We start from the raw sequence: 26,870 nt of genomic DNA, 5'->3' as shown, positions 1-26,870 counted from the left end.
GGGATTCCTACAATTCCAGGCCCCACTCTGAAAGCCTCTGGGCCCAAGACCAGCCCTTTCTGGCCACAGGACCCCTGCCCTCTGCTAGGCCTCCAGGGTCCCCCCGCTTGGCACAGTCCTGGTGAAGGAGCAGGTCCCATTGTCAGGGCCCCTGTGACTCAGAGGGGCCCTTTCTCCCAGGGCCTCCTTCCCTACAGGAGAGACCTGGCTGAAGGGGAGGGACTCTGGGGGGAAGCAGAGGCCACTGGTCCCCCCACCTTCCAGGTCTTTCTCTTCTTTCCCCCAAGCAGGGCCTCCCCTGAATCCTGCCCACCACTCACATTGAGGGCTCCTGCGGAGCTGAAGTCCACGAGCAGCCCCATCTGGTCGCAGAATTCCACCAGGTCACTGAGCATCCTTGTCTGGGGCGGGGGGTGCCGGCGCAGCAGGGCCTGCTCGGGGAAGGCGCGGTGGATCTTGTGGGCCACTGCCATGTTGGCCAAGAGCATGAACTCCTCCACGAGCCTGCAGAGGGTGGATGGGATGGGAGGGACCGCTGGGGTTGGGGGACAGCTGTGCAGGCTTTCCCACGCTGCAGCCTGCCTGGCTCTCTATCACCCTTCAGGTCTCAGCTTAAAGACAACCTCCCAGCTGCCTCATCTCATGCGTTCCGCCAGGTCCCTGTCCTGCCCAGCACCCCCATGGTCTCCCCTGCACCAGTCGGTCTACACCGCCTTCTCCTCTGACTGGTTAGCTCCTGTGCCGGCTCTCTCAGAGGGGGACCCTGGAGAGCAGGGAAGCACCTATCTATTAAATAATTCACTGCAGCAGCCCCAGAGCTCAGCAGCCCACCCAATCCAGAGAAGGCACCGTGGAAAGATCTCTGCTGAATGACAGGACGCCTGGAATGCTCAGGCAGCCCAGGCTGTAAGAGGGCACCATGCTCGCCCAGGGCATGGGAACCCTGGGGCCCCAGCTCAGCCCCTGCTCTGAGGGCTCCCTGAGGCATGTGGCAGTGGTGAGTGGACCAAGGACCCCACAGTCCCAGGAGTGCTGGGCTCCCTTCTCCTCTGGGGACGGTGCCTTGTTGGAGGGAAGCCTCCCAACAGGGTCTCTGAGGGTAGACAGGACGGTCTGAGGCAGCAGGAGGGAAGCCCTCACCAGAGGACAGGGCAGGAGTGGGGATGGGGTGAGACCCCAGAGTCACCCTTTCAGGGGCTGCTACTCTGGCTTTGCAGCACTTGGGTGTCATTCGACTCAACAGTCACTGTGAATGGATGTGGCTCCCCACAGAAGGACTGAGCAGGCCAAGGTCCCAGACTGAAGGAGCAGGGACCAATGGGCGATGTGGGACGCGAACCAGGCAAAGGCTGGGGGGCTGGTATCACACAGCACTGAGGTCAGCACCACTGACCCTACCACCAAATTTGGGGCAGGAGGCCACGCACTTCTTTTCCCCGCCTTTGGTGGGACAAGAAGATCACACACGTGCACAAGAGCTGGAGCCTGTTGTGATGGGCGCTTGGGCATGTCCTCATGCCTTGGTGACCAGGACCCCCTTCATGGGGAAAGCCGCCCCCTCAGGGAGACATGGGGCTATCGGGGCCTTGACCAGCCTGGGGGGACTCTGCCCTCCCTGCCTTTCCCCAGCCTTCATGCCCAGCCCTGAGCTTTCCCCTTGAGTGAGAGGTCAGGGAGGAAGCTCCCGCAGGCCTGGCTGCAGCCAGAGCCCTGCCATCAACTTCCCTTCCTGGAGGTGTGGGTAGTGCTGCAGGTGAGCCTTGTCATCTGGCCATGCTCATGGAAAGAAAGCCAGCACAGAAAGAGACAGCCCTGGCATACAGAGCCCCTCCTCCACCCAGGGTGGGCCTGCCAGGGCAGACGTGCGGCTGTGCTCCACCAGGATGTCCTGAGAGCACATCTGCCTCCACAGGGAGCCCGAGATGCAGAGGAAGAAGGGCTGGGAAATGCCCCAGGAGGGCAGGCACCACCTGGAGAGGAGAGAAGCCAGCCCAGCACCCCTAGCGCCTCCTCTGTGGGGACTTTTTTGGGCTGGCTCATGGCACACAGTAAGGCAGGTGACAGCTGGGATGTGTGACCACAAGGATCAAGCTTCGGCCTGCCCTTCTACCACACAGGACACCCAGCAGGTAAAAGGAGGAGCATCCATGTTGCCCTCTGGGTAGCAGCAACTGCCTGTGATGTGCCACCCCACCTCCCAGCCCTAATCTGTGCTTGTGGCCACCACTTCCTGCCAAAAACCCTGTGTTCAAGCCCTTAACCCACTACAAGTCTCCCAAGCCCAGGCATGACTCTCAGCTCCACAACATTCTTGCCGTGGGATTCTGAACAAATCACAGAGCCCTCCCCATCCTCTGTCTCAAATGCAGGACAGGGGTCACAATGGCACCTGCTCAGGGCTGTCATGGATGCAGAGAAAACAGGTTCTGCACTGGCAGGCCCTCTGCCGGGCAGGTCGAAAGCCCTCAGGACGCAGGCACTGTTCTCCTGTTGCCCCACCTGCCCCTCACATGGCCAGCTGGGGGTCTCCTCAACATGCCCTGTGATTTTCATCCCTGCCATCAATCTCTGTTCCTCAATTCTTTTGAAGCCTCCCTGAAAAGCAGGCTGCAGTCCCCCACATAAACACTGACTGTTCTAGGCTCACCTGTATCACTGTCTGGTGCCATTAAACTGTTCTTATTTGGATTTCGTAATAAGATATTGTGAACACAAGAGGAATCAAAATTCCTGCTTGAAAAATAATCTGACACTGGTCAGGCCATCAGCACCGAAATGCTTCAGATGCACACAATCATGCATACTTTTGCCCTCTCACTCCATAAAAACTACTATGTGCCAGGCACGGTTCTGGACTTCCTCCCCATGCAGTCGGACAATCCTCCTGGGCAGGAGCATCCAGGCAATTCTGTGGTGGCTGCTTTTCCTCCAGCCCAGCTGCAGGCCTGGGGGAAGAGGGACAAGTGTAGCCTTAGGCCCGACCCTGGGCTGCATTTTGCAGTGTGGCCAGCAGGAGGCAGCATGACCCCATAGCGGGTTGCACTGAGGCTGCAGGCTAAGGAGGCCACCAGTCAGGCAGGGTGAAAGAGCAGGGCTGTGCGGGGCGGCCCTGGTTTCTCCTCTATGCCCGTGCCCCACCCTCTATGGGTTTAGGAACGGAATATCTGGGGGCCTCTCAGGACTGAGCCAGGCTCCTGCTCTCAGTTCCTGCAGGGGCTCTCCACATCCCTTCTCATGGTCTTCAGTAAACACGAGGACAAGGACAGGAGGGAGGGGACAGAGAGAGGGCGGGGCCGCTGCTGAAGCCCCTGCCAAGACCACAGACCTCAGGCAAGCTGCTTCCCTGGCAACTCCGCTACCTGCCCTCCCTGGAGCCCAGCACAGTCCCCGGAGTCAACCCTGCCCTCGACAGAGAACAAGTGCATTCTTGGTGACCTTGAACGTGAAGCCTGGTGAGGTTTTGGAGGAGAGGTCCACCTTGCCAGGGCCCTTGGTGTGGCTGAGTCTCTGCTTCCCTTGCGGTCTCAGCCTCTCCCTCCCTCCTGGGGCTGGGAGTCGGGACAGCGCCTGTGGAGCTCTGGCCCAGTCAGTTGGGCCACATCAAGCAGGGACCCAGACAAAGGTCAAGGGCACTGAGGAGGGAGCCGGCACCGCAGAGAGTCCGCTTCCCAGGCGCAGCCTTGGCCATGATGTTTGCGGACAGCTGCAGGGGCTGTTTGCTGCCCTCATGTCCTTCTGATGCTGCAAGTAGCAGATGGGGGCAGAGTGAACAGGTAGGCTCTGAGTAGGAGTGAACGAAGGTGGGAATGACCCCTGGTTCGGGTGGTGGCACCCTGGGGTGGCTGGAAGGTGGGTCCCCAGTGGAGTTTGGGGACAGAAAGGTGCAGGCCAAGCCCAGCTGCCAGCAGCCAGAGTTGCACCAAGTTCAGTATTCACCATTGCAAATGAGACCCGGCACCACGGGTCAGAGAACTGAGCTGGACGGTGCAGGGTGGGTGGGGTGGGGAAGGTGGGGGTCAGGGCTCTCATCTGCGGCCAGCATAGGGACCCCAGGCTCCACAGTCCCCCACCCTGTCAATTCCCTGGTGGGCCAGCAGGTGGCGCCCAGCCTCTTCCTCCCCAAGGTCCTGGGATGGGGCAGCTCCAGCTTAGAGCCTAGGCGCTCCTATGGGAACCCAGGGCCAGAGATGGAGGCTGTGACAGCGACCCGGTCAGCAGGGCCCTCTCCCCTGACCTCCTCCCTCCCTCTCCTGGGGAGCAGTGCTAGGTGCACAGCCTGGGCAGCCAAACCTCCGAAACGCCCCAAGCTATCCTGGGTGGTCAGGCTGTGCCGCTCCACACTCTGGGCCACGGGAGCCCTGAAGGGGGCGGAGTGGGCTGCTGGACGGGAAGGCGCCCTGCCCCCTGCCCCGGCCTCAGACCTTCCTCCTCTGATGTGGGCACCGGCCCTAGTGCCACCCCGCTCCTCCCAGCACCAGGGGCACAGGCATGAGATCACTGGGCCCTGCGGGGGATGGGGCGCTGGAGCTCAGGGACTGCCTGACAACTGCTCTCCGAGAGGCTGGGAATGGCTGCCAGCCAGCATCACCTTCCAGAACAGCAAGCTAAGGCCTCGGAGACAGGGCCTTGGATCCAGGCCTGGCATCAGCCAAGCGTCTGGAGCCTGCACCACCAGGGCCCCACCACTCTGGAGGTCTGGGGTGGGGCTGTGCTGTGACAGCGGCTGCAGGGCCAGGACCCCAGCTCCTCGGCACTCACTCCCAGCACCCCTCCTCCCTGGGTCTGGGCCTCCCCGGGGCAGGAGGGGACGGGGAAGGGGAGGGTAGGTGTGAGGCTCAGCGAGCCCCTCACATGCTGTGGCAGACAGCAGGGGAAAGCCACCAGCCCCCCACACACAGTACACACTCCCCACAGCAAGGGTGACACTGGTAGAGACAGAGGTTCCCGCAGTGCACAAATGTTCCTCTAAAGAAAAAGCAACATCAATATATGAAACGCAGGGCTCTTCACACGTTTACGACAGGGCGTCCTTCACCCTGAAGGTGCCGGCGAGCATCAAGACTGCAGAGGCAGCCACTGGGTGCCGCATTCCTGCTGGCTCAGGTGGGACCTGTTTCTGTCGCATCTTAAAGGACAATGCTGGGAAAGGTTGCTCTCGCCCTGGCAGTGCTCAGAGGTGATGAGATGAGAAAGGGGTGAAGCCATCTGCGCTTCAGAGGAAGCCTGCCTTCCCTGACCATGGAGGAACTGGATCTGAGTATTTCTCTGCTCAGCTGAAAGGCTGGGGCTGGGTTTTGATAGTCAGGGATCCGGGGCATCTGTGGCCAGGAAGGTCCTGTCTGGTAGGTGGTAGGGGTTGGGGGGTGTCCCTCCCTTCTCCTGGCCCTGCCACGGAGATAAGGGGCTTCTCCTCAGTGGCTTGCATGGAATGCCAGCCCTACCACTCACTTGCTTCTTAAGCTCATGGAATCTCAATTTGTTTCCCTGTAAAACAGGGAAGCAATGTTCAAGTTCCTGGCCATGAATAAATAAGACATTCTTATTACACATCCTATGACGTGACTGGCCTGGGTGCCCCAACTCTAGGACTTGGGCAAAAAACACAGTAAAAGCAACATTTCTAGAAGTTTCTTCTGCCTCCCCTACCCTCACCACAAAGCCACCCTCTGGCAAGGAGGCCAGAGGTGTCCCGTTTCAGATCCACGCACCTGCTAAAGTGCTGACAAACTCACCTCACCCCTTCCTCACACAGGACACTCAGAGAGTGACTTTGGAAATGAGCGGGAGTCGGAGCAGAGGGGCAGGACTAGTGCCCAAAGCTGAAAATGTGTCCATTTTCAAAGGCCAAAGGCAAATGTGGGACAGAAACAGCCTCTTCTGCCCTCAGCCACCAGGGCCCTTGTCACACTCTGTGGGAGGCTCCTGCTAATGGAATGAGGCCACTCACAGAGCCTGTTCAATTAGCTCTTGCTGAAAACTGCTAATGTGGCTTTGATAAGAATTGCTCCCAGCCAATTTCAGCCTCATTTCTTCTGCAGACCAAATTTTCCACACTTGGGCACCTGCTCCCTGTAAGCTCCAGAGCCCTGGGCTCTGCCGAGGCCATGAAGGCAGCTGCTGGGCCTGTCTCAGAAGCTGTGTACCCAACCATGGCCTCTTCTCCATGGCCGGGCAACCCATGGGGTGCAGGTGCGGCCACCTTTACGTAGAACCTGCCGTGTTCTTAGCAGCCGGAAATGGAGTGTAGTGTGGTGGAAACCGCAGGGCCCCGGGAGGCAGGGGTCTACGGAGCACTGAACTGCAGGCTGCTGGGGAGGGAAAGTGGAAGGGATCTTGGTGGCCAGGGCCAGGCCAGGTGGGGCTGGGGGCCTGGGAGCTAGAAAGTGGAGGCCTAGAGAGAGGGAGCTGCAGGCAGAGCCCCTGGCCTGGGTGGGGGAGGGGGATGGGGAGAAAGTGCAGCTGCTTGACTGATGGACCCTCACCCACAACTGGCCGTGCACCCTGCTGCCAGTCTCCAGCAGAGGGTGCCGTGGCCGTTGGGTGGCCCACCAGTCACAGCTCGGGCCTCTCGCTGACCCCTCTCCTCCTGGACGCACTGCAACCTCCTGAATGCACTGGACGTTTCCATGAAACCACAGGGAAATGAATGGGTCCCAGTTCACAGGCATGGAAAAGCCCAGAGGAGGAGGCCTCTGGAGCCAGACATCACAGGCCTGCAGGGGAGGCCAGAGCCAGGTTTCCTGGGCTGGGAGGCTCAGTCCACGGCAGGGCCTTTCTATAGATGAGTGGGCGGGGCCCTGCTGCAGCCAGGCACATTCTGCACCTGTTTTTCTAGCTCCAAAGGAAGGAAGTCCCCAGAGGCTAGGTGGCCACATTTGAGCCCTCAGGCCTTGCCAAAGGGAGGCCCAGTGGCTGTAATGGGGAGTGAGAGGAGATTTGCTGGGACCTGGGGCCGGGCTGACAGTGCAGAAGGCCCTTGTCAGCGTAAAGCCAGCCCAGAAGCCTCGTTCGCTCCCCAAGTTTGGGCTCTGCTCCCAGAGGTAGGGACAGGCCTGCAGGCTGGCAGCAGCCCTGTCCCCAAGCAGAACCAGGTGCCAGTCTGTGCTGTGTGGCCTTGCAGAGCGTGGTCATTAGGGCTTGCTGGCTGCTTTATGGTGTTGACACATAAGCCTCTCTCCAGTGCCAGCCCCTGCCCAACCGGAACTGGAAACAAGGTCCTGAGGAGGAGTGGCTCGGGCACACAGAAGCCTGGCCACCTGAGGGAGTCCCCACAGTGCCCCCAACAGCTTTGCTTGCTGCCCTGCTTGCTCCTGGCCAGGTGTCCCTTTCAAGCCCCAGCAGGGGAAGCTGGCTCCGTAGACTTGGAGCAAGAACAGAACTGGGCCATCGCAGACTTAAGGAGGCCAGCTGGGCCGTCGCAGACTTAAGAAGGCATCGACTTCGGTTTTAAAATTAGGCTTTGGGTAATCGGATGTTCAAGGAAGAAGGGTGTTCTGGAACGCACAGGTCTTTCTTTCTCTCCGTCTCTCTCCTGCACATACAGATGCTCTTACACCCACACGTTACCAAGGCAGCCACAAAAACGAGAGAGAAGCCTGGGCTTCCTGGGACCTTGAGCAGCTTTGCTGCTGCAAGTTTGAACATGTGCTCACATCTGAAAACTGCTCCTGCCCAAACAGCTGCTAGGTCAGATCCCCTTCAGCAGGGCCACCACCCCAGCCACACAGCCACTAAAGTCTGCAGGGAAACAAGTGTAGAGTGGTCTCTACACTTCCTCATCCACTCCTCACTGGTCCCCCACACCCAGTGCACGGGGAGGGGATGGTTGGTCTAAGGTGACAGAGGGAGATGGTGTCTCTGGGAGGCCACAGAAGTGACCACAGAGGTCCCATGCCACAGTGTGGCAGGGCTGGATGTGGAGATTGCCAGGCACTTTGCCACTCTCGGTCCATTTGAGTCTCTGAAGTCAGAGTTCTCATGCCTGGCAGGAGCACAGGGAGCTCAGTGAGCTCGAAGGACTTTCCCAAGCTCCCAGACCCAGGGTCCCTGACACCCCGTCCACTGCTTTGTCCTCAGGTGACCCTGCATCATTTGCTCTGAACCCTCTGAGGAGGAGGCAGCAGCCAAAGGCTCTGCTGACAGTGGGAACTCAATACAGAGCCCACCCTGAGAGCACATTGCTGCCCAGGGGTCAGGCACCCCCGTCGTCAGCTACGTCACTACCATCATCCCGCCCCTGACTGCCGAGGGCACCTCCTCCCCTCTGCCAGATCACAGCAGCTGCAGAGCCCAGGGTCACCCATCTGAACCTGGCACTCCACCTGCCCGGCCACCCCCCAGGGACAGAGCCTTTCCCCTGGCCTGCTCCCTGCCCCTAGGCCCTGAGGCTGGTCACAGGCACAGGCGCACACGCATGGCCCCCTGCAGCCACCGCCTGGCTGGGCTGGGACACTGTTGCCACCTTGGAAGCCTTGTTTCCAGGCCCCCACTTTGCCTCTGCCTCTGTCCCGCTGCAGTTGGATGAGAGCAGAAGCAGCACTCAGGCCTGCGCCACAGCCTCCCTGATAAGGCTGCCTTCTCCCGGCTGCCTCGGGCTCAGGCCCTTTCCTGTCTGAGTCGCCCAGGGCTGAGCAGGGTTGCTTTTCCTGCTCTTGGTTTCCCGTCACTGCCAAAGGCGCCCTGTGCAGCCTCTCCTTTGCTGATGCTCCTCCCACCTCCCACAGAGATGCACTGGGCCCCCGGGTCAGGCAGGACAGAGTGGGCCACAGGCCACGGCAGCAGTGGGATGGGGAAGGCCCCTGCCCCTCAGATGCCTTGGCCCACATGACAGCATGGCCCCTGGGTGACAGCTGGGCCTCAGGTGAGCCTCTTTCTAGACTGTTCCAAGAGGGAGTTTTTGTGCTGAGCTCGGAGCTGGGCAATGAATCCAGGCATCCCCCATGTTTTCCCTGGTGAGCTCCGTACAGTCAGAGAAAGCTCAAGAAGTCTCCAGGTCAGTCCCTCACCCAGGCCTGAGTGCAGCCTGGGGTCCTTAGCTGCTAGTGCTCTGGGGGTCCTTGGTTGTCACACTCCCTGGCCCCCCGCAGGCTTTTGCTGGCCTGTTCCTGGCCTCAGCCCTGCTCCCTTACCGGCCACAAAGAGATCAGTGCCTCTGTTCCCAAGGGACTCCTTGGGGCCTCCTCATGGGTGACAGGCACCCAGACTCTTAGGCCACCCTGGATTTCCACTCTGCCCCCTCTGCTCCCCACACCCAAGCCCACATTCTCCACTCAGCTCCCCGTGGGGCTGTACAGGTTCAGTTCAGGCATCTACCTCCCTGGCTCCACGGTCCTGTGGGCTGATTCTAAACCAAATCTCATCAGTGAATCGAGACTGTCTTTCTCTGGAGGCTAGTTTTCCTCTGTAGACCATAGGCTGTTGGATGGGGAGGGGAGGGGAACACCTGGCCGTGCCCATCTATGTATCCCAGAGCTGAGAAGCACATGGAGGAGCTGGTGAAATGTTTGGGGGAACAAATGAGGCATTTCAGAGACATGACTTGCTTGTTTGCTCCACAGGAAACGTTGAGTGCCAAACAAGACTTATTTTTGGGGATGGAATCACAGCCCTCCAGTAATAAAGGACTAGGAGTGGCAGTTATGGTTCCTGCAACTTCCCTTCAGCTTATCACTGTTGAACCAGAGGTGTATGAACTTGGCAGAAGAAACCCAAGATGGCTTCTGCTGGCCTAATGGGACAGGCTGCATTTGCCTTGATATATTCTTACTGCCTGTAGATGGTTATCACTTAAATCTAACACAGGTAACAGGTGACAATGTGACTGGGACTCATTTGTTGGTTACATGATGAATGAATTCTCTCCTGCAAGGGCAGCCTGCCTCAGTATAAACATGAAACACAGAAGGTTAAAAGAAAACCCCTTTTGTCTTGGTTTTTTTTCCACTGAACTAACGCTCATCTTATCACCCCCTGGAACACAGCATGTTGAGTTTGGCAGAGCTCTGCATTTATTCTGTGACTTTTAAAATATTGACACACAGTTTTATGACCTAGGTTCAGAGCGGTTTCAATGAATGTGTCCCCCATCCCCCAGAACATTCTGGGCTTCCCTGACATCTTCATGTGCCCGCCCCACATGGCACTGAGGCCCCAGCTCTGCCCTCTCTGCTTTGTCCACAGGAAGGGGTAGGGTGGGTGGGGTGGGGGGCGGGGAAAACCATAAGACTGCTGGGTTTCATCTCCACTCCTACCCAAAGTCAACTAAAGACTGCTGAGCGCTCTCGCACAGCCTGTGTGAAGACCTCAGCCCTTTCCCCAACGCCACTCTCATTCTACCTGAGAACCAAGACCAGAACAACCTGGATTAGGCCCTGAGTCCTTCCAGGCAAGCTGGGTCAATGGTAAGTCAGATGGCGAGGCCAGACCATGCCAAAGTGTGACTGGACCTGAGGGCTCTGCTTCCCTGAGCTACCACTCTGCAGGCCAAGCCCATCTTGTGGGGCAGCCTGGGTTGCAGAGGGCAGCCCTGTTTATCCAGGATTTTCAGATGCATTAAGAAAGCTCTCCTGGTACCTGGGATGCTGACCAGCAATCTGGGAGCTTCTTCACAGGTAGGTCAGGTCAAGCCCAGGCAGCCATGTATGACTGGGAGGGCCAGCCCATTCCCTTCAGGCCTCCCCTGGGTGAGAATTGTTGTTCCTGGTAGAGGCTGTAGCACCCAGAACTCTCTGGCCTCAGTCCAGCTGCCTCTGCCTGGGAGGAGGCCTTGCCCAACACCCCAGGAGGGCCCTGTGTGGTCCGCTGAGCTGTGCAGCCACCAAGATGGAGAGTAACTGTGCTGTCTGATTAATGGTGCTTATGCCTGACCATTTACCAGTAAATCTTTGTGATACTCAAGCCCAGTTCCTCATGTGCCATGTTTGGCTGTTGTGGAAGTACTGTCAAATGGTCATTTGCAACAAAACAAAGAACTGGCTGCTAGTTTCACCAGGACATGCTTATAGGTAGCATGCAGTCCAGGGTGTGTCCACTGCGTGCCAACCACACAGTGTCGTGTGCACCCCACATGGGAAGGCCAGTGCAGTAGGGTGCTGGATGCTGTTGCCCTCTGCTTCTCTCAACCACCACAGTGTCTTGTGTGCCAACCACACAGACACTGGGTGCTCCTTACTCGTACCATCTGCCCAGGAATGGCCCAGCCAGTCATGTGGGAGCAGACCACATCTTCCTGCTGGGTATGGAGGCCAGCAGTGCTAAGACTGGCAGTGGGAGTTCTGAGAAAGGAGTGGCCATGGCCACTGTACTCAAGGAACATGAAGGGAAGACCCCCGCCCTGTGTTGTATCTGGAATGCTCCTGGGGTTTCAGGGAGAGATGGTGGGGAGGTGGTGCGAAGGAGAGCCACTCTCCTTCTATCCATGATCTTTAGGGATTCCTCCTCATTCCAACAAGCGTGACAAGATGGAACACAGAGGATTGGCGAGGCGGCTCTCTGCTCTGCTCAGTTCTCCAGGGCTTGGCCAGGCCTCTTCCCTCTGGTTCTTGTCTCATGACTCTGCCCTGTCACCTTCTCACTTGCTTCCCCTTGGGTGGGTTGGGGCCTACGGGGTCCCACACTGACACTCCAGCCGGGAGAAGCAGAGGGCAACAGCACCCAGCACCCTGCCTCACTGGCCTTCCCACGCGGGGTGCGCACAACACTGAGAGCCACTCCCTGCATCCTTTGCTCACCTCCCCGCTGGCCTTTGTCGCCTCCTTGCAAATGCTGTTTTACATACCTGTCTTCCTCGATGGGCTGTGGGCTTCAAGGGAAGGAACTGGGCCCTTCTCTTGTGCTCAGTGCAGTACCTGGCACTAGTAGGCGTCCAATAATGTTTGCTGGACAAGCAAACGAATGATGTTTACAACTGGGCCAGAGAACACTTGGCGAAACTGGTCCTCCAACCCACGAGGGTGTGGGCAGACTTAGCGCCCTTCCTTGAACTCTGAGGACTTTCCTAGGGGTCGTTTTCTAAGTTTGATGGTGGGAAAGGGCCCATGTGGCACAGAACACAATTCTGAATATAAGGGCTTCCTGAAGATTCTCACAAGTTACCCCTGTTTGAGCCCAGCTTCCAGGGCGCCCTGACCACTACTGGCCTCTGGCCTCTGTGGAGGCCTGGCCTTGCAGGAGTGGGTTCTCCATTGTGGATCGGCAGCTTCACTTTATAACAGAGCCCAGAGGGCAGCAGCAACTTGCCAGTATTCTTGTATTGCTAAAGTCAGGGGGGAAAGGTAGGGCACCGTCAACCACACACAACCTGGGTAACCTTAGGCAGGCTATTTAACCTCTCTAACTTCTTCTACCTACCTCGCAGGGTTATTCTAGTGAGGATTAAATGAAATAAACTTTGTTATCTTATTTAACATTATAAGCTCTGACCTATTGTTAACTATTCCATAAATATCAGTGTTATTATGAAAACCTTCTGCACTGAATTAAGGAGACAAAAAATAGAAGAGGTGTAATTAAAAAATAGAAGAGGCTAGGAGTGGTGGCTCACACCTGTAATCCCAGCACTTTGGGAGGGTGAGGTGAGCAGATCCCTTGAGGCCAGGAATTCGAGACCAGGCTGGCCATCATAGTGAAACCCCATCTCTACTAAAAATACAAAAATTAGCCAGGCGTGGTGGAGGGCACCTGTAATCCCAGCTACCCGGGAGGCTGAGGCACATGAATTGCTTGAACCCGGCAAGCAGAGGTTACAGTGAGCAGAGATCGGGCCACTGTACTCCAGCCTGGGCAACAGAGTGAGACTCTGCCTACCTTCTACCTCCCCACCCCACCAAAACAGAGGAATGTTAGGAACACAGAACATGAGAGGAAAAAAGAGCAAATACTGCTTGTTCCCAGGAGACATTTGTCCAGCATCTGCTGAACACCTCTGTGTTCCCAACACTGTGCGGGGGCTGGGATGAAGTGACTGTCCTTGCTCTTGGGCACAGGGAATCAGATCAACACACACACACACTCCCCTACCTCCCAACCCCTGTCCAAATTTTATTAGCATAAAAAGTGGCTTGTTTCCTCAGCACTTACTGCCTGGGCGAGGAAAGCCTTTTACACACATTCTCCACACTCTACCCACAAATGTGTCTCCCTTCCATTGCAAGGACTGTCCACGGGTCATGAAGCCAAGGCTAATAACCTGCCTCCCAGGGCACACAGCAAGGTACTGGTGGTTCTGAGGCTAATGCTGCCTTAAGGATGTGAGAGTTAAGCTCGATGTCACTAACAGCTGGGAAATTCACTAGGAAAAAAGCCCAAAGGAATGAAAAGTTCCTTCCTCTTCAGGAATGAAAAGTCACAACAATGGTTTCCTAGAAGATTTATGACAGAAAAGATAGCGACCAGCTAACTGCTCGTTTATCTACACCAAAGACTTAATGAGAGGAAACAGATTTAGATTAAACTGGAGGGCTGTTAAACTAAAGAAGAACAATTCAATAATAAGCACAGTATCTTGCTTACCTAAAACTTAATCACATTTGATCTTATGTCTTTGAAACATGAAGCAGAATCAGGAAATAGGCAGAAGCAGGGCCTGTGGGCAGCCAGCGCAGAGGCGGGGCCGGGAACGCAAGTGTGCCTCCTGGGAAGTCCTTCCTTCCCGCCTCACTCAGAGCCTTTCCTCCCATTGAACAGAATCTTAACAGCTCGCCTTGGCTTCCTCACAGATTCCACGCTCCCCACAAAGCCTCATGCTTGGAGTGGCTGGAGAGGATGCTACAGGTTCTCCGGACAGCCACGGAGAAGTGACAACTGGCCCTGACTGTAAAGGCAGAGACAAAGACAGGGCAGGGGGCCCCAGCGAAATCAGTGAAAATACACGGCATTGTGGGGACATCTAGTGTGGAGGCGAATGACACTGTGGAGTGCAGGGGACCCCATGAAAGAACAGGACATAATCGTAAGGAACAAGGTTTTGGCGCCTGGAAGAATAAATCCTCTCTGTAGAATGACTCCTTCCTTCTTATTCTAGGTAGCACAAACATTAACAGATGTACAGAACAACAAAGGCTGTGCTGGAAGCTGATAAGCCGCTGCCCAGGAGGCTACTGTGAAGCTGCAGTGGCGTGCCAGGGCTCGCGGACACACAGACACACCAGTGCCAGGGCACTCAGGGAAGGGAGCTGCTGAGAGCGGGGTCCCCGACCCCAGGAGATGAGCTATGTCCTCTGCCATCTCTGCTACCCATTCATCACAGTCCACTCTCCAGTTTGGCACCCACCCCCTACTGGTGACCCGGGCTTGGAGGGTGGACCCTGGTTCTCACCTAGCTTTGGGGCAGGTGTGGGGTCACATGGGGTCGGCTTGGGGGTAGCCCAAAGTCAGTGGAATGATCTATGTTGTTCATCTCAGCCAGGCCTTGCTGTGTTGGGCTTTCAGAGCAGCTGCGGAAGTTGGCCACTTCCTCTTGCTTCACTCAGTGGGCATGAGCTGGGCGCTTGCTCTGAGTCACTCTATGAAATCTTTTCCCAGCTGTGTTCCGGCTATCAGAGAAGCATCCGCAGAACAGACAGCAAACATGTTCTTCAATACGTGAAGCAGCCACTAGGCGATTTATAGCCATTGATAGCCTCTGCCTGTCATCAAGCACAGCAATTCCTTCAGGCTCTAGAGGCTTCCTGCCCAACCACCAAGAAAAAGCCACAAAGCCCCAGAGAGCTGGGAGTAGCAGTGAAGACAGATCAGAAACACTACCCCACAGATAGCACAGCCAAAAGCTAAGAGAGCCAAGCACATCTGGTTACCTGTCAGGCAGCCACAGAAGGTGACAACCATGGGCACCTTTCTTCAGGCTCAGACCCAACATGCAGTCCTATGACCTGTTTCTTTTATGGGCTAACCTCCTTGAGAGTATATCTCAGGCCTCTGTGGCCTGAGCCTGGGCTCTGGGCTTTCAGTACCTGAGTGAGGGTTTTTACAGCAGAGGCATTTGCTACTTTAAGTACCTGAATATGCCCTGGGTCTGGGCCAGCACACCGGTAGGGGGGTGGGGAGGGCTGGAGGCGCTCACCCCACTTGCCAGGAATTGAGTGTCCCTGTTCATCAAACAGGGACCTGGCCTGAATATCACAGTCTCTTCTAGAACTCCTTGAAGTCTTGGGAAGCGGCAAGCCTCCTTGGGTTTAAAGACTGCCTGGCTGTACTATCTGCTTAAAAAGGTTAGCATGAGGGACCAGAGAGCTGGCTTCCCCGTGGCGATGCAAACCTGTGGTTGGAGAAATACCCAGAGAGGCAGAGAGAGAAACGAGTCATTCCAGGACCTTCTGAGAAAGGTATGGATGTGGCAGGTACAGATATAGGGAAAACAAAAATGGTCATTCTCATCGACCCTCTGTCACTGGTAAGAACACATCTTCATGTGCTATAAAGTATCTGGGAAAGAAAACCAAAGAGCTCCGCGTCATGCTGGATTGCTGCAGCCCCAGGAGGCTCCCCAGAATGGAGAGAGCTGCAGTCCATCGCAAAAGCATGAGGAAAGGGAATGGCAACATGACAGACAGGAAATCTTATTCAAGAAAGGGAAAGTGTTAGCTGCTTAATGTAACTCTGTGTTAAATCGACAATGAAAACATTTACTCTTTAAGGTCTTTGAGAGTTTTGAAATATCTAGTTTTGAGAGTTTCTGGTGTCCTAGAATTTTCTGTCTCATAGGGAAATCTCTTGGGGCATCCATGCGTATTTGGGCTGCAAAAGGTGTGGTGTGAGAATAGTGAGGGGCATTCTCGGCCTAGGGAGCTCCCTTCAGCCCCAGGGCCCTGGGGCCCCCGGGGCCTGCTTGGTTTGGGTCTCGACCCTCTCTGTCCTCTTCATTCCTCCAAGTGTCAGCGAAAGGGATTCTGTGAACCCATGTAGGATGCATAACCCTCAAAATGGGACAGCTGCTGACTCTACAGGGCTTAAAAATATAGGATCTACCTTGCAACCTGAGCAGCCTGCCCAGGAGGAAAGCCTTCAATCCTACCTCCCAGCACCAGACAACAGACGACAGAATGACAGCACAGGCTGGAGAATGCCCTATACTGGGCCCAGTGGGTGCTGGGCCGGTGCTGAGGAGGGCTGCAGCCCTTTAGGGCCACAGGCAGGCCCAGAGGGCTCCTTTCCATGGCAATTGAAATCAGGGAAAGGTGGGATGGGGCAGGTGACAGGGTCATATGGTTTGGCTCTGTGTCCCCACCCAAATCTCTCATAACTCCTATGTGTTGTGGGAGGGACGTGGTGGGAGATAACTGAATCACAGGGGCAGGTCTTTCTCATGCTGTTCTCATGATAGTGAATAGGTCTCATGGGATCTGATGGTTTTAAAAATGGGAGTTTCTCTGCACAAGCCCTCTCTTGGCCTGCTGCCATCCTTGTAAGATGTGATTTGCTCCTCCTTGCCTTCTGCCATGATTGTGAGGACTCCCCAGCCATGTGGAACTGTAAGTCCAACAAACCTCTTTCTTTTGTAAACTGCCCAGTCTCAGGTATGTCTTTATCAGTAGCATGAAAATGGACTAAAACACAGGGATATAAGGAGATTTGGGGTAGGAGGTTACTGGGGAAAGGAAAAGATGCTGAATATACCTGTGAGGTATTAATAGTTTAGCAACTTTTCTCTTGGTCATCTATGACCTTGGGGGTTCACATTCAATATTCTACCAAGGAATCAGGGAGCAGTAAAGAGAGCATGGGTTTTGGAGTCAGACAGATCTGTTTGAATCCTTGTTCAAATGTACAGCCATGAGATCCTTCTGTAAAATGGCCAAGGCAAAACCTCCTCACAAGGTTAAAATGAGGAGTAGCAGTCTTGTGATAAACATTAGTTCCTTTTCATTTAAATAAAAAATCAGATATCATTTTCCTAGCTCCTAGCTCATAAATCACCACTTAAAACTTAAAAAAAAGTTCCTAGATTGAAAACTCATCTTGGGGAAAAATAAAGTGTATACTAAAGAGAATGCCAGTAAAAATTTTCATTTTCATAATCTAAGAGTGAGTTTGTGGTAAAAACTCTTCTCTTTGAGATCAGGAACAAGACATAAATGCCTATTATTATGTCCAGAAATACTGTACAGTGCAATAAGGCAAGAAAAATAAATACATGGCATGAGAATTGGAAAGGAAAAAGTAAAACTGTCATTATTTGCAGATGACATGATGAGGTACACTGGAAATAAAAAAAGTATCTACACCGAACTGAAATATTGTTATGAAAAATCTACAAATTATTTGAACCTAATAAATAAATTCAGGAAAGTAATTGATAACAAGGTCAACAAAAATAAACTGTGTTTCCTTGTATTAGCAACAAAGAGAAAATTAAATTTACAAATACCATTTAAAATAGTACCATAAATCAAATACCTAGGAGTAAATCTAATGAAAGATGAGCAAGATCTCTAACAGAAAATTATATTGAGAAAAATTAAAGAAGCTCTACATAGAGGGAGGTACCATGTTTATGAAGACTCATTATCATAAAAGTGTTGATTTTTCCCAAATTGACATATGGATTCAAAGCAATCTCAATATAAATCCTAGCAAGTTTGTGTGCATGTATGTGGCAACTGATGATCTGATTCTAAAATCTATATGGAAATGGAATGGGCCAAGAATAGCATAGGTGCTCTTTTTAGAAAAAGTCCAAGTTGGAAAGTGTAGCTCTACTGGATATCAAGATTTTTATACAAACATGAAGATAGTGTGGTATTGGTACAAGAATAGATATATAAACCAGTGACACAGAATGGAGAGCAGAAACAGATCTGTGCATATGGGTACTTCATTTTTGACAAAGGTGGCAGTGCTAAGCTATGGGGAAAGTATTTTCAAAAAATGATGCTGGGTCAACAGATACCCATATGAAAAAATAAACTTGCTGCACCATTTTCAAAAATCAATTGTAAGTAGATTCTTTTAGAATATAGACAAAGATTTCTTAAATGGGATACAAAAAGCATTTAACCATAATAAAAAAGATCGACATACCAAACTCCATTAAAATTAAGTACTTCTGTTCATTATCAACACCAGAGGCAGTAAAAAAGCAAACTACACAGTGGAAGATATTTGCAACATGTATAAGCAACAAAGAACTGATATCCAGAATATAGAGGACTATAAATCAAGAAGAAAAACAGAAAACCCAGCAGAAAAACAGGCAAGAAATTTGAAAAGGCACTCTACTGAATGGCCAATAAACAGATGAGCTCTCACACACTGCTTGTGAAATTACATATGATTTCAGCAATTTCATTTCTATTATATACTCAAAAGCAACACATGCATATGTGCACCAAAAGACATGTACAAGCAGATTTATAATAACCCCAAAATGGAAACAATACAAATGTTGATTGAACAAATGCAGATTGGATAAATTGATGAATAGACTATAGATGCAAGAGCAAAGATGAATTCTCACAAATATAATGCTGAAAGAGAAAAGCTGGGCACAAAAGAGAATACAGTAAATAATTCCATTTATATGAAGTTCAAAGCCAGGCACAACCAATCTATAGTGTTAGAAGTTACAATGGTGGTATCCTTTTGGGAGGAGTGAGGGGCACATGGGAGGCTCCTGGAGGCTGTAATGTTCTATTTATTATTTATTTTTAAATAAAAATTTGTTAATTGTCGTTACACTGCCCGGGCTGGTGTCATACCCCTGGGCCCCAAGCAATCCTCCTGCCTTGGCCTCCCAAAGTGCTGGGATTATAGGTGTGAGCCACTGCACCTGGCCATGTTCTACTTCTTGACATGGATGTGTTCATTTTCTAACAATTTTCTTGAACTAGATGCTTATAATTTGTACACTTTTCTCTATGCATGTCATAATTCAGAAGTAAGTTTTACAAAGTAAGCTTATTGTAAAAACCTACTTTCCAGTATGTGCACTGCAGAAAAAATAGCAGAATGCATAAGTCACACTATATGCTGAGACATGGACCAGTGTTCCTGCGTGTGTACACTGACGTATGTGACTGGTCTGTGGCCAGCACAATCTGCCGATTTTTGCGGCTCCCCCATTTCCTTGTTTGGATCAGTTCTGGCCTCAGAAAGCCAGAAAGAGCCGAAGGTCTAGTGATTTCTACAAAGGGTCCTGAGCACCATAGCTCAGCAGCATGGGAAACCTCTGCCGAGGCAACTGAGTGCTATAAAATACGACTTCAGACTCTGTCCCTCCCTGGTTCTCCCAGCAAGTGGGGAATACGCACTGACTCAACACGGCTGAAAAAGAGCTCCTCCTTGTCCTGGCCCTTTGTGGTTCAGATTCCATGTGCAGGAGACTGGGTGACTGCCACTCCAGAGGAGATGGAAGCAATACAGGAGGCAGCTGTGCTGCCCCAGGCCTTGCTGCCCTCCCTGCTCCCGGACCCACGGGCAACTCAGCGCCACTTCTGTGTAGTTGTTCTAGGGCCCCACACCTGCTTGCATCAGATAGCTGGGGTAGTATCCAGGGCGAAGCCTGCTGGATGGTCCTCTTATGTACAGCTTGACCTTGCACAGGGCACCTATCAGGGCATCTGTTTCTCTCTCTCTAAAATGGGAGTGTTCATACCCTCTTCTCCTCTTCCCGCAGACAAAACTGAGGTTAAATGAAGCACTGCTTGTTGGCAGACAAAATATCCTGATTGCTGCTGCATGGAGTGAGGTGAGAAGAGAGCAGAGCAGAGACAGCCACGGCCATCCCTCTGCGTGGGTGGACGGTGGAGAGACACTCCCTTTGCTGAACACTACCCGAATCCAGCAGTGGAAACAGGAGTTGTGCCTGCATCATGCTGATGCCAAACACTAATGGCTGTGGTGGAACAGTGAGCTCACACCTGCACTGTGAGTGGCTGACTCCCACATGCACAATACAGCTGCAGGCTTGCGCCCATGAGCTCACGCCTGGCACCTCTCTGGCTGCATCGCTTCCAACTTCCCCCAAGCCCCTCCTCTCTCTTGATTTCAAGCTCCCCTTTCTCCTAAACTAAGGCTTCGTCAGGAACAAGAAAGGCCTTCTTCAAGCTAACCTGGCAGTGTCTGGGAGGCCTGGAGGCTCTCGCCCTCTGCAATGAATGGCTCTTAGGTAATACTGCTGCTTAGCCTGAGGAGCTGGCATCAGTTCCAAGGTGCAGACAGAAAGTGTCATTTCCAAAGTACTGGGAAGTGTTGGTGCTGGTTTGAAGTTGTCAGAGCTGCTGGGAAATATTTCCTCTGCTTATTCAGGATGAAGGCAAAGGCAAAGAACCAAGCAGGGGGGAAGCTAATTAAACATAGGACTTCATCCAGGAACACCCTGCTCTGTCCCCTCCTCAAGTGCAGCAGCCAGGAAGAGGCATCACTCAGATTTTCTACTACTGACAATGTCCCCAACTGCAAGTGCTCTGATCCACCACTGCATCTGCCCTGAAGTCACACTTCCTGTGAGCACGCCTCCAGGGTCCTAATGCAGGCCAGGTCCTGCAAGATGTGAGGATCCTCCAGCAGGCAGCTTTGGCTTTGGCTTTGGCTCGAGGACTTTCCGTCAGTGAACCTTAAAACTGGGCTGCAGGTGGGAGCCATTGTGCGGGCCTGTAATCCTAGCTGGTGGGGATGCTGAGGTGGGAGGATCTACCTAAGCCCAGGAGATTGAAACCAGCTTGGGCAACATGAGATCCTATCTCAAAAAAACAAAACTAAACAAAAAAACCTGGGCCGTAGCCTGAGACTCTCCCTACCCAGCCCTCCTTCCTTCCCAAATTCCTTCACAAGGGCCAGACTTGTGTCGAGGTCTGAAGGCTCTCTCTGCCTTCTGCTGCTCTCTCCTCTTTCATCCTTCACAGGCATCTTCCTCCATACGTTTCTCAACATCCAGTCCCATCTCAGCATCTGCTTCTCTGCAGATCTGAACTGATGCAAGTGGGACAGGAGTGGTTCTGAGGAAACAGGCAGAAACATGGAGTCTGGGGAGTGGCTCACTCACTACCTAGTGGGCAAAGGGGATGCTCTTCTGAGTGGTGTGTGGGCAGGGACAGGCCCTGGTACAAAGTTGTGGCTCAGCTGCTCAAAGACTCACCAGCAGTGACCTGGGAAGAAGCTCCTGAGTCACTGTGATAATGCCAGCACGGGAAAGCCCTGGGATGCACACTGTCTACAAGGGCTGGTTGCTGTAAGGTGAAGGAAGCCCCGGGCCTGCCCCTGTTCCCTCCCCTCATCCTTCACAGGCCTTCCCCCAACACCTCTCGTACATTAATCCTGCTTGGGGTCCACTTGTCAGTGCACCTGAACGAACCCATCACATCCTCCATGATAAACACAAAACAACACAGAGAGAACCGCAGTGTGGTTTTAGGGTTGGTTCTCTAGGTCTATTGTGTCTAGAGAATGTGTTCTGAGACCCCAGGGGATGCCGAGCAGGCTAAGCCCCCATGGGCAGGGGGCATGTTGGGAAGCAGAAAGAACTATGTGCTCAGGTGCTGGGGAAGAGAACCCAGGTGTCCTTACAGTGACCTGAGCTAGCAGGTGCCCATGGGCTGGGGAGGGGATGTACAGCCCAGAACTGCCCTATCCTCTGGAAGGCTGCAAGGAATACTGTCCTTCAAGGCAGGCTCATGAATGCGGCAGACACTTCAGCCAAAGGAAATCAATCCCACAGTGTAGCTCTCTCTCTCACATCTAGAGGCCAGCTAGTAAGTTTAATGACGTGTGTTTCAAGGTCCCAAAATGAGTCCGGTAGCTAGGCAGGAAAAAATGAAAGATTTTCTCTTGTTAAGTTTAGCAAACTAACCTGTTCTAAGAGTAAGACTGGAGTAAGGCGGAGGACCTGGCTGTGAGTGTCAAGGAGGCTCTGAGAGGTCCGCAGGGACAACGGATCTTCCAGCAACTGCTGGCCTCACTGCCTGGACCAAGTGAGGCACAACTGCCAGCAGGGCAGAGGAGCAGGCACCCCAAAGCTAGGGCCTGGGTCTGCCAGGGTCTACTACAAGAGCCAATCAGGCAGGTACTCAGGGCAACTGCACCCCCAAAACTATGAGGTCTTTATAACTGACACAGCCACATCACACACCACTGAGTGGACGGTGACCTGCCAAGCAGTGTGACTGGCCTAACCCAGAACTCTGATGACAAGTCAGAAGCTGCCCATCTGACCTGGGGTTCACAGGGACTGGAAATCCCAGGATTTCCCAGACAGCCTTCCCAAGCAGGCCTGCTTAGAAATGGCTGGAAGCAGCACTACCTGCAGCTTCCTGGCATGGAGAGAAAGGCAGGTGTCATGACGGCACAGCACAGGCTTTAGAATTTGCCACAACTGGGGCAGAAGCCAGGTTCTGCCCTTGACCTCTGTGGCCTTGGCAGGTGAGCCTCTTCAGACTCTTCAGTCTTGGTTTGTTTTTATTTTTTATTCTGTAAAATTGTGAAAATAATAAAACCTCTCAGACTCTCACTGGTTTTATTTTTATTTTTTATTGTGAATATCATTCTTGAATGGTTTTAGACTAGAACTAACCTGGGTAAGCCCCTTGCCTGGTGTCTGCGGGCACTCAGAAGATGGTAGCTCCCATCGTGATTATGGTACATGGATCATAAAGTCTAGATGTCATGAACAAGAGTATAGCCTTGCAATCAAATTCAGCTTCCACAAGTTTGTCTGACATGTTTAATGTTCTTCATAGCTATCACTGTTCTTCACTACCCGGCAAAAAATGGTAAAAAAAACTGATATAAGTGACTGTAATTACCACTACATTTGGAGTTAAGCCACATTTTTACAGCTTCTTTTCTCCATGTTAGCTCCTCAGAAATCACAGCTATCCATGAAGACAGTTTCCCTGATGTCATGTGTAATTTAATCATCATGATAATCCTACAGCAAATGAAAAGACAAAGCTGGAAAGAAGTTTGACTCCTCAGTAGCCATGCTCCCTCCCTTCCTAAAGGACTAAATCAGGTCCCCCGCCTTCCCTTCATCAAGCATTATTTGCCAGGTAGTGGACTGGGCACTGTGGGTACTGAAATGAAAAAAACAAGACCTTGACCTCAAAAGCATCAGCCCAGTGGCGGAAGCCAACAAGTAAACCCACAACTGAAAGGCACAGTGCTAAGAGCTGACATAGAGCAGACGGGCACGGCACAGGGCCACGGGGAAGGCACATCTGACCCAGCTTTGGTGATGCCTGTGAGGGGTGTGGAATGGCTTCCCAGAGAAGAAATACTAGCTGAAAGTAGAAGGAGAAGCAGAGGTTACCTAGATGGGTGGGCAGGGGGTTCTGGGAAAGAGGGATGTTCTAGAAGCAGAAAATGGCATGAGCATACAGGGACACGTTGTACGCAGGAGCGCGAGGTAATCTGGTACAGACAGCATGTAGGGTGCCAGGGCAGGAACACAGGATGGGTCTGTATGGCAGGCAGGTGAGGTGGGATCACAGGGCTGGCTGCCTTGCTGCTGAGGAGCAGAGCAGAGGCCCAGTCCCTTCCACTGGCACATGGGCCTCTGTTGGCAGCATCAGCATTTATTCAGCTCTGTGGCCCCAGGGCCTAGAACTATACAGGTATATAGCAGATACTCTCTATACATTTGCTAAATGAGTGACCATATTTAAGTTTATTCAGATCTCCAGTTCTGACAAGATAGTAGACTGAACTGATGTGGACCTCGTTCCCAACACAAACACAGAGAAATAATAGATAAAATATACCAAAATAATAATTTAAATATATTATTGAGTATAGAAGAATAATGGGAAAATTCTCAGATGCTTGAAGTGAAAAAAAAATTAAGTCAGAGCTGTAATTTTTACTGTGGCAACTGGGGGCTGGGAGTATCAGACGTTGATACAGTTACAGGAGCTAAGATTTTAATGCATGCAGGAGGCAGAAGACCTGGCCATGGAACTGAAGACCCAGCCATGGAACTGGAACTGAGATCCCCACATAAAGCCAGGATCCTGGGAGCTGTTGGTCTTTGAACAAAGAACCAGTAAGACCTTTCTCACAGAGCAGAGGAATGTCCGTATGTGGCACAGACCAGAGGCATCGCCTATGAGAAATGGAGATGTGAAGCCCATATGGCACGTGGGTGAGGAGTCTGAATGTGGCCTACCCAGGAGGTGAGACTCCTAAGCCAAGGAGTTAACATCCAAACTAGCAGGACCTATGAACCTCCCTGGGTCTTGGCAGAACATATGCAAAAGTGATGAGATAACACATCCACAACCCACAGTATGTGGAACTCCCACTAAACACAATCCCTACTTAAGATGATCTTTTTTTTTTTTTTTTTTTTTCTGAGATGGGATCTTGTTCTGTCACCCAGGCTGGAGTGCAATGGCACGATCTCGGCTCACTGCAACCTCTGCCTCCTGGGCTCAAGTGACTCTCCTGCCTCAGCCTCCTGGGTAGCTGGTCTTACAGGTGTGTGCCATCACGCCCAACTAATCTGTGTATTTTTAGTAGATACAGGGTTTCACCACGTTGGCCAGGCTGGTCTCGAACTCCTGACTTCAGGTGATCCTTCCGCCTCAGCCTCCCAAAGTGCTGGGATTATAGGCATGAGCCACTGCGCACAGCCTAAGATGATCTTATGATAAAAAACAAGTTGCAAGAGAAAATGAACCACATAAGAGTGAGTCAATAGACACGACAAATAAGAGAATTGGTACTCTTGGAACTAGAACTAAAAATCTTCAAACAACTGGAAAGAGGCTATAAAATAAACACAACCAAAATAATTAGGGAGATAAAAGAAAGAATAGAAATCATAACAGAAGATTAGGACACCAAAAAAATTAATTAATTAATAATAATAGGCTGATTTTCAAAAGCACCAAACAGAACTTCTGAAAATTAAATATAAAAACCAAACATTAGGACAGGCATGGTGGCTCACACCTGTAACCCCAGCACTTTGGGAGGCTGAGTTGGGCAGATCACCTGAGGTTAGGAGTTCGAGACCAGCCTAGCCAACATGGCGAAATCCCGTCTCTACTAAAAATACAAAAAAATTAGCCCTGCATGGTGGTGCATGCCTGTAATCCCAGCTACTCAAGAGGCTGAGGCAAGAGAATCACTTGAACCCAGGAGGTGTAGACTGCAGTGAGCTGAGTTTGTGCCACTGCACTCCAGCCTGGGTGACAGAGTGAGACTCCATCTCAAAAAATAAATAAAATAAAATAAAATAAAAACCAAATATTCATGTTGGGAAGGGTTATTAAATAGCTGATAGTAAACTGCTACAAGGAGAATAAAGTGACAGACACTTTTGATGAAGTTTCCTACAATGCAGCATTAACAGATACAGAAATAGAAAAAAGAGAGGAAAGATGAAATAAGATGGTTCCTAACAAGTTCCAGAAGGAGAGATTAGAGAGAACCAAAGAGAATCAAAGATAATAGATAAAAATTTCTAAATGAGAACTATCTTGAGTCCTAAACAATGTAAATAAAAATGACTCCACTGAGACATAATGTAGTAAAACTGCAGAACACCAAAGACAAAAATAAGGTCTAAAAAGCAACCAGAAAGAAAAGACACACAAACTCACTCAGGCTGCAGAGAGGACAGCCGGGATGCCAACCAGCTAACAGCAGGAAGAATAGCTTGTAAAGCAACTCCACAGTCCTGGCAGTGAGAAGAAGGGTAGCAGTGGGGATGGTGAGAAAGGAGACTTCTAACAAAGCTCCTTGTCTGTGAAGGTCACCACCATCCACTCAGTAACTCCAACGTCGGAAGCATTCGCTTTCCTCATTGTTGCTGCCACAGCACTCGATTCCTACCATTGCCAAAGTGCATATCATCCCACAGGTGCTGGAGTGCGCTTTGCTCCTTATACAAACCCTGAGGGCATGCAATGGGTCTAGCATATTTTTGCCTCCCCCATGTAACACACTGTACAGAGCAGGGGCTTCATAAATGTGTAACTGAATTCTCACAAATCACTTATTCACTCTTGAAGGCCTTGTTCCTTGCCCTATATCAAGAGATCTCCAAACTTCAATTTGACAAAAATGACTCTCGATCACTCCTTGATTAACTGGATTTAGTGTTAAAGACAGGTAAAGTTTTCTGCAACAGAGAAAAAAAAAAAACCAGTCACCACCCGTGGGTCCACGGGTGGTGACTGGTGGCGTCTGCCAGGTGGTGTGAGGCATCATACCTCTTAGATACAGATTGGAACAGCTTTTGGGAGGCTGACAGAATAATTCAAGGTGGAGAGCTTTACTAGTTGAACCCAAGGCACAATAGGACAGCTTCTCTCTTTCTTCTAATGATCTCAGAGCTTTAAGAATATTTACCCGACAGCTGTACCCCTAGCCTTAGAGAAGGCAGGGTCCAAGTCCTATCAGAAATGGACAAGTCCTAGGGACTGTCCTCCCTGGACCCCAGAGGCAGAGATTAGCTCCTTTCTGTGAAAGGAGAACAGGATGACATAGAGCCAAGGATCAAAACTATCAGACACCACCCATGGACCTGAGGGCCACATTCTTCTTCTCTGTTGCAGAAAACTTTACCTGCTTTTGATACTGAATCCCATTAATCGAGGGCTGATAAAAGAATCCAGAAAATATAAAAATGGAGTGCCCATTTTCCGGGCCATTCCATTTGAAAGGAAAGACTATTTGGGAGAACCATCCAACAGCCTCAGCACTTATTCAGAACAACTTTTTCTGCTGATGGATTGAATTTGGCAAACAGAGATGAATGCTAAAGTGATTACAAATTGTACTGCAGGGAATATCCAAAAAGGAAAAGCAGTAGTTTCAATAATCAGTTGTACCAAACTAATATTCAAGCTAGCTTTTTCATCTGTAGAATTTCCTCTCTCTGCTGGTGTTGTCTTCATGTTACTTGGCCTGAGACAACATGGGCCCCTTAAGGG

General features: G+C 51.8%; 1 protein-coding gene across 4 annotated transcripts in view; it reads right to left on the bottom strand.

Moving 5' to 3' along the window:
• The window catches only part of DIS3L2 (DIS3 like 3'-5' exoribonuclease 2), a 373,065-nt gene that overhangs the window by 7,156 nt on the left and 339,039 nt on the right, over window positions 1-26,870 (bottom strand). For all 4 annotated transcript variants that reach the window (XM_054477505.2, XM_054477506.2, XM_054477507.2 and 1 more), the window contains exon 15: window positions 321-504. In XM_054477505.2, the coding sequence (XP_054333480.1) occupies window positions 321-504 (184 nt within the window). The remainder of the gene's footprint in view (window positions 1-320; window positions 505-26,870) is intronic.

The sequence above is a fragment of the Pongo pygmaeus genome, chromosome 11 (genome assembly GCF_028885625.2).
Source record: "Pongo pygmaeus isolate AG05252 chromosome 11, NHGRI_mPonPyg2-v2.0_pri, whole genome shotgun sequence".
In the NCBI taxonomy this organism is placed as follows: Eukaryota; Metazoa; Chordata; class Mammalia; order Primates; family Hominidae; genus Pongo; species Pongo pygmaeus.
This window is presented reverse-complemented; position numbering and strand designations above follow the sequence as displayed.